General features: G+C 42.8%; 1 protein-coding gene across 3 annotated transcripts in view; it reads left to right on the forward strand.

The window, feature by feature from the left end:
- LOC121188826 (transcription factor COE3-like) overlaps positions 1 to 6939 on the forward strand; it is a 110903-nt gene extending 103964 nt beyond the window's left edge. For 2 of the 3 annotated variants that reach the window (XM_041048744.1, XM_041048743.1), the window contains exons 14-16: positions 920 to 1105; positions 4277 to 4366; positions 5037 to 6939. In XM_041048744.1, the coding sequence (XP_040904678.1) occupies positions 920 to 1105; positions 4277 to 4366; positions 5037 to 5068 (308 nt within the window). In that variant the 3' untranslated portion in view covers positions 5069 to 6939. The remainder of the gene's footprint in view (positions 1 to 919; positions 1106 to 4276; positions 4367 to 5036) is intronic. The other variant, XM_041048745.1, reaches the window with a different exon arrangement.
- The last annotated feature ends 2894 nt before the right edge of the window (positions 6940 to 9833 follow it).

Here is a 9833-nt window from a genome sequence, read left to right on the forward strand (position 1 = left end):
ACACTCACACACACGCACACACTCACACACGCACACACACACTCTGCTCTCTGTGGTGGAGGAAGCACTCAGAGATGGAACAGTCAGGAGGACAGTGGGGACAGTGGGAACAGTGGGGACAGTGGGGACAGTGGGACAGTGGGAACAGTAGGACAGTGGGACAGTGGGGACAGTGGGAACAGTGGGGACAGTGGGAACAGTGGGGACAGTGGGACAGTGGGACAGTGGGAACAGTGGGACAGTGGGGACAGTGGGGACAGTGGGACAGTGGGAACAGTAGGACAGTGGGGACAGTGGGGACAGGTCTTTCCTGCTGTGATCGTTCCATTGAAAGATTCATGATGTGTTTACAGCGATCGGGATAAAACCCACAGGCCTCGTTCTGAGCTGACGACACCAGGAGCCGGACAGAGAGCGAACATTTCCACATGATGGGAATCAGGCTGCTGACGCCTCACAGCAGCTTCACATTAACACTGACACATTAACACTGACAGAACACTGGTCAGGGATCTGTGAGCGCTTCCTCCCTGTTTGCTGCTGTCTTACTCTGAGAGCTGTCGCTTTCTGGACGTTTGATTATGTCAGTTTTTCAGTTTTTTGACGTTTTGTGGAAAAACGAGTCGACTCTTTCTGAAAGTAACTGGGACATAAATCAGTAGAAAAACTGTTAGCGAGTTTTAGTGGACAGGAAAAGCAACCTTTAGCTCTGTGGTGTGGTGGACGTGAGGGACATTTGTCTGAATTTCATTTTCAGAACTTTGTTTCTGGGGAAACATGAATTAATACAGCAGAAAGTGTGAAACCTTCACTGACCGTGTTTGTTCTTTGCCTTCGGCTGCTCCAGGACACAGTCAGTGAATAAATCCATGAAGAAGAACTCAGATCTCTCTGACGCTGACGTCTCTCCTCCTCTCAGGTTACTCCCGTAACTCGAACAGCGTGTCTCCTCGCGGCTACGTGCCGAGCTCCACGCCTCAGCAGTCCAACTACAACACCATCACATCCACCATGAACGGATACGGAGCGGCGGGGATGACCAACCTGGGCGTACCAGGATCCCCCAGCTTCCTCAACGGCTCCACCGCCAACTCCGCTTACGCAAGTGAGTAACTTCAACATTTAAATCAAAAAACCGACCCTGGTGTGAGAGGCCGTGAGGCGGGAGAGCAGCTGATGTCTGCAGCGTTTTCAGTTTAAATGTCTCAATGTGTTGAATCGTCGGAGCTTTTGTCTTAAAATGTAAAGTCTCTGTTTGTGAGATGTCGGTGAAAGTCACAGTTTAAGCATTTAAGGAGGTGAAGTGTCAGGTAAAGCTCTGAAGAGTGGAAAGGCTTCGTTTTACGTGACGAGAGCAGTTGAAGTGTCAGGTAAAGGCAACTCAGCTGAAGCGTCAGTTGACGTGTAACCACTGACAGAGTTGATTGTGAGTGTTTGAGTGATGGAAGCAGATGTGGGCGCTGACCACTTCATTTGGCTGAAGCTGAAGTTGAAATGTCTGTTAAAGTTTAACTGACGAAAGCAGCTGATGTGTCAGGTGAAGGTTGAGCTGAAGTGGATGTACAGAGGGAACCAAGGTGTCTGCTAAGGTTGAAGCGTCTGTTGAAAGGCATGCACTGAAAGCAGGTGATGTGTCAGTTGAAAATCTCAATGCTCAGCTGTGTTTGGTTAAAGTTGAAGTGAATTATCTGTTTATGGAACAAGTAAACACACTTTACAGATGTCAGATTAGATTTTACTCGACAGTTTTGATACTTCAGGTAATTTAGGTCCCACACAGAGCGCTACCTGTGGGACGAGACAGAGGACACATCTCGGCCTGATATTAAAATAAAGAGAAGCGAGAATCAGCGACTGAAATCCCACCAAAGGTCACTGAAGGAGACCTGGATTCCAGCTCCGCCTGTAAAACGTCCAGTCTCACAGCCTGAGATCAGTTTTGTACCGATACCTGCAAAACAAGCTGCTCGTGATGAAATCCGTGTTTCGTGTGTGATGATCTGTGTGTTTCTTGGATGCAGAGCTGTTGTTGTTGTTGTTGTGTGTATTTGTGTTGAGGTTATCAGACAGATGCCGGTGAGGAACAGTTTGTAGTTCTGGCGCACAGAATAAAAGGAGTGAATAAAAGTGAAGCGTCTCCCGCTGCAGGAGATGAGTTGATGCTTCAGTAGCTTTCAGTCGGCCCTGTTGTTCCTCTGCCACTGAAACTTTACACTGGGCTCTGATTAACATGCCTGGAGTCGGAGCTGCTGCTTGGAAGGCGCAGGTGTGTTTTGGAGACGGGTAAAGTCTAAACTCGCCCGCGGGGAGCGCTCCATTGTTTTGGCTTCTGTATCAAAGAGCTCGGCGAGTCTCAGTGAGACTTGTTTAGAAGGTAGCGAGCTCAGAATGCGTCTCCGTGCCAGGTGATGTTGTCGTCCCTGGCGACTAAACAAAAGGTGGGCTCACATCTCGCCTGGCTGAGCTACAGTTTCCCGCCGCCGAGAGTCTGAATATGTGTGTGTGTGTGGACTGAACACCGCCATGCATCGTTCACCTCCTCCCTCCCTCCTCTTACTGTCCCCCTGTCCACCCTCCTCCTCACCCCCCCCCCCCCCTCCCACCCTCTACTAACCTCACTAACACCCTCACTGCATCCTTCATGCATTCATGCATTCACGCTTTGGGCTGAATCCATTAATATCAGCTGGAAAAAGACACAGAAAAACAAGAAGAAGGAGCCAAGAAAGAAAGGAAATGAGCGAAGGAAGAAGCAGCGATCCAGGACAGACTGATAGTTGTTGGCATGAAGCGATAAATCACATTTACATTCCCCCGTTTCATTTTACAGTTCCATTTTCAAATGCTGTCCCTGAATCATTTACAGACACACTGTGGTTCACAGGCTCTGTGGAAGCTCTTAAAGGAACAGTTCAGCATTTTCTGACACACTCTTCTTCTCTTTCTACTTCAGAGTCAAATGTTCAGATGGATCAGTCTCATGTCGTTAGCCTAGCTTAGCATAAAGACCGGCGACAGGGGGAAGCAGCTCGGCTCACTCTGCCCGAAGTTAAAATTCAGCAAACATTTAAAAGGTTCCAGCAGCTGATCTGCAACGATCAGTCGCGTCACATGATCTTCACTCGTGGAAACATGGACGTTTCTACGAATTCGTCCAAAAAATCTGACTTTGATCTACAACAGCTGAGCAGACCTACAGATGAAGATCATCTGTTTCGATTAAAAGCTCTAGAAAAGCTACTGAATGAAACCTGTGATTGTTTTATGAACAAATTTTAAAGAATAAATGTGAAAAGTTTGCAGCTCTTTAATGAGTTTCATGTTTCTGATTTCTCTCTAAAACGTTTTCACGTTTCCCCGATTCAGTGAAAGGTTCAAAACTCACTAACGTCATCAGGATGTGGAGGTTGCACAGTTATAGCTGCTCAGTTTTTTTGTACTGTTTACTCCTTTCTGAAATGATGAAGGTCATGTGACATGACTGAAAGCTCCAGGACAGCATCTAAACGGACCCTGGGGTGATTTCGTTTTATCAACTGTCAGAGAACAGAGAACGAGACTGAACTTTCCTTATGTCGGTCCCTGTGAACACACGGTGACAGACCGACGTCCACCTGAACACGTCGCTCTCAGAAAGAAAAATCCCAAAATGTTGAACTGCTCCTTTAATCAGAAGAATTCTGACGCAGAAACCAAACAGAAAAAATGTTTTAAATCCAAAAATCACACGAGAAAACGAGAAACGACGGGTTTATTCACCAGAAAATCTGCCTCTGCCCTGCTCGTAGACACCTGACTGTCCACACACACACACACACACACTCACACACACACTCACACACACGCACACCTGCACAGTTTGTGTGGATGAAGCTGCTGCCGCTCTCAGGTTGGATCAGGTTGTTCTTTTTTTTTTTTAAAGAAAAAAAAAGTCCTTCAGGTTATGGATCAACTTTGCCAGATGTGCAGCTGTTTGTGCTCGGAGCATGTTTCTTCCTCCAGACCTCGGCCCGATCTGAGGCAGGGACCCATTCCTCCTCCTCCTCCTCATCCTCCTCTTCTTCATCCCCCATCATCCTCCTCCTCCTGCACGATCCAACTCATCCCCACCGATCACTCACCCCCTCTGTCCGCCTGCCTGCTCGTTACGTCACCTCCTCCTCCCGTAGGTTTATCCTCCTACCTTACCTCCCTCGTCTTCCTCACTCCTCCTCCTCTTCTTCCTCTGCTCCCATAGGCCCTTATTCATTCTCTCCTGTCCATATGGTTTCTGCAGTCAAACAGAAGAGCGCCTTCGCCCCTGTCGTGCGGCCACAGACCTCCCCGCCCCCCACCTGCACCACCACCAATGGCAGCAACCTCCAGGGTGAGCATCCCACCCCCCTCCCGCCTGTCAGCACCCCCGTCCTCTGCTGTCCTCGTCCATGTCCCACCTGGACACATAGACGTCCAGCGTCACTGTAATGATAATGATCTGTTCCATGTTTAGACCTGGTTTTAAACATTCGATGGTCAAAGTTGATCCATAACTTCTGGCACTTTTTGGGAATCAGATTCTGGAGTTTAAGGATTGAATATATATAAAGTTTAAGATCTTTTTATTGATGTTTGACACGGTTACAAAAGTCCTATTTTTTCACAGCCAATGAGGAAAAAAATAGTTAATTAAACTTTTTTTCCTAAAGCAGATTCAAGACTGAAATAATTCTCAGAAACTTATTTTCAAAAAAGTTTCCAAACCTGTTGGTTTTTCTTGGATTAAGGTTGAAATAATTTCGCGGCACAGGCAGCTCTGTCCGTGATTCAGAGCTGCTCTTTGAGCAGATGGAGCTTTTTTGGTGGTTTTAACAGCAGTTTGACTCTTTTACAGAGCAACAGATGAACATTGAGCCAATGAATATTCAGATTCAGTACATGTGTTAATTGTGTAATAAATGAAAAGAAGCCTGGTCTGTACATGGGGAGAGAACATTTGTGAACACACTGGTGCAGTGTCCAACCTCCTCTGAATCTGTCTGTGTCTCGTCCTGTTTCAGCCATGGCAGGTCTCATTGTCCCCCCCATGTGAGGTGGATTCCGTCAGACCCCCCTCAACCCCAGTGCTGATGGCCCCGCCCACCTGAAACGCCACAGCAACAACAGCAGTGAAAAATCCTTCCCATCATCCCTCAGTCCGACCGACTCCGTCCGACCCAGGCCACTGCACCGGAGGAAAAACGAGCTCTGGGCCAAAATCTTCATCCATGAATTCACCATTGGACGACGACGTCATGGCGCTCATTCTTTCTTCTGATGGCGGCTGAAGCCTCTGCAGACATCAGCTGATCTGACAGCCGAAACGTCTCCTCAGACATCTGCAGTGGCTCCACGTCCGGGTGGCGCTCCCTCGGAGAAGGTCAGAGGTCAGGGATAGGAACTGTGGGTGGGAGGGCAGGTGTCTGCAGTACCATGTGTTGTGTGACTATTTTTGTTCTGAGTTATGAAACAGGTTAGTTTGACTTCAGAAGTCTGTGGAGCCTGAACTGGTCTCAGATCAGTTTGAACCACTGTGAGACAGGAAGGAAGCATGTCCACCGGGAGCCTCTGTCCACTGCAAAGACACGACCACAACAGTTCACTGGACCCGAGCACACACGGTAAATTTAAAGGACCATTCCCGTGGTTTTGTGTGTTTTAGTCATTTAGTTCAGAACCTGTTCCAGCATTTTTAATACCTAACCTGCCGAACTTTAGACCGGCACCAGACACAAGACCTAAAACTAGGTTTGCTTTCCACTTTTATCCATAACTGAGCGACAGAAATCAGTCCTCAGCGGATCTGGTCTCATCACACAGACAAATGAAACAAAGACGCTGTGGATGGTAAAAAAAAAAAAAAAAGTACACAATTCATGAGGAGGTCAAATTTAACTGCCACAATAAATAAGAACAATAAACGATAATGAATGTGGTTGGTTCTCGTTGGATCAGAGGCCCTCGTGGATGCTGAACCTGAGTCGGACCAAGTCCAGAAACCAGGAGGAATCAAACTCTTCAAACCTTTTTCTCAATCTGGAAAAACCGTCAGACGGTTTCCAGATTTCAATCAGATATCCCACAATCCCCTCTGCCCACGAAACCCAGTGGACCAGACTCCTTGGAACCACTGATTAATATCACGTCTAACAGCCTTTTCCTTTCTGTGCCACAGCTTTTAATTCATGTCTGAGTCTCATACTCTAAAAAGTAAGTTTTCTGTCCTGCCGAGGAGAGAAGAGCAAATGTTACACTAACATTTCTCTGAATCAAGTCGAGGCAACACAAGGTTTTCCATTTGTCTTTAATTTTCAGTTTTGTTTTGGATTTTTTTTCATGACTGAATCCAGTTCAGTAGTTCTGTTTTGCGGGTGTGTCGAGTGGTGGTAGATTTTAACCAGAAAAAGCTTGCAGCAGTTTTAATCACATTTAGGTACCAGATTTTCTTGTTATTCTTCTGATTGTGCTTATTTTATATGTATTTATAAAGTATGTTTTGGGGAGTTCCTTTTGTGATTTAGGCCTGAATGATAGTCTCAAATATATATGTAAACACATTTGATGTCTTAATACCTTTTAGATATTGTAAAAAGAGTGAACAAGTGAGAGGAATTAGCCCTTTTGTAAAAACAAAAAACATCATGACATGTTCACCCTGTTTTTGAAAGCAGGACATAAAAAAACTGCTTTCATCACTTTTGTATAAAAACGCTTTTCCGATACGATATTTAACTTTTTGTAAACAGCATCATTTGTGTTTCCCCTGGTTCTTCTCGTCCTTTGTGTATTATTGTGAAATGTATAATCATGGTTATTTCTTAATGCACTATTTTCGTTGGGGCACTTAATAAGAGCAATGCATCTTAGCAAAAAACAAAAAAGCTAAAAGTAAAAAAAAAAAAAAGATGAAAGCTAGAACGATATGCACCGATATGTTTTTTCTGCCATGCTGAAATGGCAAAAATCCTTGTCATGTGAAATTTTTACATTTCAGAAGCTTATAACGTCATAATATTCCACCACTCTTACTTTTGGACCAAGCGTATCTCTTGGTTTTGATGTTTAGAAGACGATATTTTATCCATCTTAATATTAAAGCCGATCCTAGTCTTTGTGTTTTTTGGTAAGAATGATTGTACGATTTTAAAACAGGCAGCGGATTTTAAAACCACTCCAAAAATCAGTTTTTGGGTCACTGATCTCAAGGAAACTTCCATCGATGTTGGTGTTGTTGTTGATGGTGCTGTTCTCGTTGTCACACAATCTGGATCATTTACTTATGCAACTGTGTTCCTGTTCTGTAATGCAAGCTCGTCTTCCGCTCTGCTGTGGAACAATTTGAGAACTTAAACCACCTAAACATCCTGTTTGATGCCTTACGATTGACCACGCTTCTCTTTTACTTTAGTTTGAGCGAGTTTTAGTTTGCAGCGATGCACTGATTGTAGCTCGTTTTTGTTGAGCTTGTAATTGGATTTATTTAACAAGTCGTTCCCCAATGAAACTGCAAGAGTTTTCATTTTTCTGCACCAAATGTTTGCCCTTCAGGTTCCCAAATAATATCAAGTTTGCATTATTGACACTGATCTGAAACTGAGAAAGCTACATTGGCTGTTAGCTGTTATAGCGGTTAGCCTTTTTGATCACAAAGAAAGATAATACAACACAATCTGGGAGTGCACCTCATTCATGAAACAAGAAAATGATCTCTTCTGTATCGAATAAGAAGAATTTAGCATCTCATAATCTCAAGAAATCACAGTAAAACTAAAAGATCTGTAAATCCAGTGACATCCAAACTAATGATAACAGCATTAGTGTGTCACTGATCAATCGTGTGAGTACAAGATCAGTGTCTCGCAGTTACGAGATTCTGATCCCAAGTTTACAAGAAAACCAGCTCACGTTTCGCACTTATCTCACAATTCTGACAACTTCACATTTTATGTGTCAAAATTACGTGAAAACTCTTACACCACTTCAAAGTGTCGCATAGAGATCAGAATCTCAGCTCACACTTTCCTGAAATTTCAAGAACTTCACCTTATATTTCAAAATCCACAACAGGAGGAGATGATCTGACATTTCTAACTCTGTATGTGGTGATAATGAGACACAGAGACTCAGATCTTAGTGTTTTCCTGTGATTAACGAAATGCACCTCGATGGAAACAAGAACCATCAGTCATCCCTTTAACTCTGGGAAAATAAAAACCAGGTGAGGGCAGGAATCTGAAGTTTGGACATATAACATTAGACTTTATGCAAATCCAGGACTGATGGAAACTGACAGACGTTGGCCTGTGGGTGAACATCTGTCTATTTTTTATAGTTAAAGTAATGACCCCCCCCCCCCCCCCACCTACCAACCCCCCATCCCGCCCCACCCCCACCCCACCCACCCCCAAACCCGCCCCCCCACCTTTGCCCCAGCTTGCTGAAACATTTTTTTCTCACAGTTGTAGAAAGTTTGCTTCTCACCGTCCTGGTTTTAAAAACTACAGAATATACTTTTTTCGATGTTTTACTTCAATGTGAAAGAGGCAGAGTTACTGCATCTTTGTTAAATATGAAATATATCATCAAAGTATATCAAAGCACAATGTTTAATTAATGTCTTTAGAATACAAACGGGGGACAACACCCTCGGGTTTTTCTTTTTCTGTCTCTGGCCATGCTGTAAATAGATGCATGTTTTTTGTTTTTTGGTTTTTTTTTTGTTTTTTTGTTTTTGTTTTTGTTTTTTTCCTGTGATCCAGTGCTTTTTGTACAGAAACAGTCTAATAAAGATTACATTTGGCTTGAACTTGTGAGACGTCAAACGTTTCATGATTTTAACATAACAAATGTCATCAATCCCAAAAAGATGCAGAGCAAAGAAATATATAAAAATAAATCAACTTTAGAATAAATACAATAAATAAAACTTTACTCACCAACATTTCAATGGTTTGTGGAGTTCTCACAAACTAAAAAGGCAGATAATCGGCCAACGTCATAGTATAGTAAGGCGTCAAAATCGGCCAAAAAAAGTCAAAAAATTTTTTCACCTCAAAATGTCATAAAAAACGTCATAGTATAGTAAGGCGTCAAAATTGGCCAAAAAAAGTCAAGTTTTTTTCACCTCAAAATGTCATAAAAAACGTCATAGTATAGTAAGGTGTCAAAATTGGCCAAAAAAAGTCAAAAAAAATTTTGACCTCAAAATGTCAAAAAACGTCATAGTATAGTAAGGCGGTTTTTTCGGCCAAAAAAAGTCAAATTTTTTTTTCACCTCAAAATGTCATAAAAAACGTCATAGTATAGTAAGGCGTCAAAATTGGCCGAAAAAAGTCAAAAAAATTTTTGACCTCAAAATGTCAAATAACGTCATAGTATAGTAAGGCGTCTTTTTCGGCCAAAAAAAGTCAAATTTTTTTTTCACCTCAAAATGTCATAAAAAAACGTCATAGTATAGTAAGGCGTCAAAATTGGCCAAAAAAAGTCAAAAAAATTTTTGACCTCAAAATGTCAAAAAACGTCATAGTATAGTAAGGCCTTTTTTTCGGCCAAAAAAAGTCAAAAAATTTTTTCACCTCAAAATGTCATAAAAAACGTCATAGTATAGTAAGGCGTCAAAATTGGCCAAAAAAAGTCAAAAAAATTTTTGACCTCAAAATGTCATAAAAAACGTCATAGTATAGTTAGGCGTTTTTTTCGGCCAAAAAAGTCAACATTTTTTTTCACCTCAAAATGTCATAAAAAACGTCATAGTATAGTAAGGCGTTTTTTTCGGCCAAAAAAAGTCAAAAATTTTTTTGACCTCAAAATGTCATAAA

Source organism: Toxotes jaculatrix, chromosome 10 (genome assembly GCF_017976425.1).
Source record: "Toxotes jaculatrix isolate fToxJac2 chromosome 10, fToxJac2.pri, whole genome shotgun sequence".
Classification (NCBI taxonomy): domain Eukaryota; kingdom Metazoa; phylum Chordata; class Actinopteri; family Toxotidae; genus Toxotes; species Toxotes jaculatrix.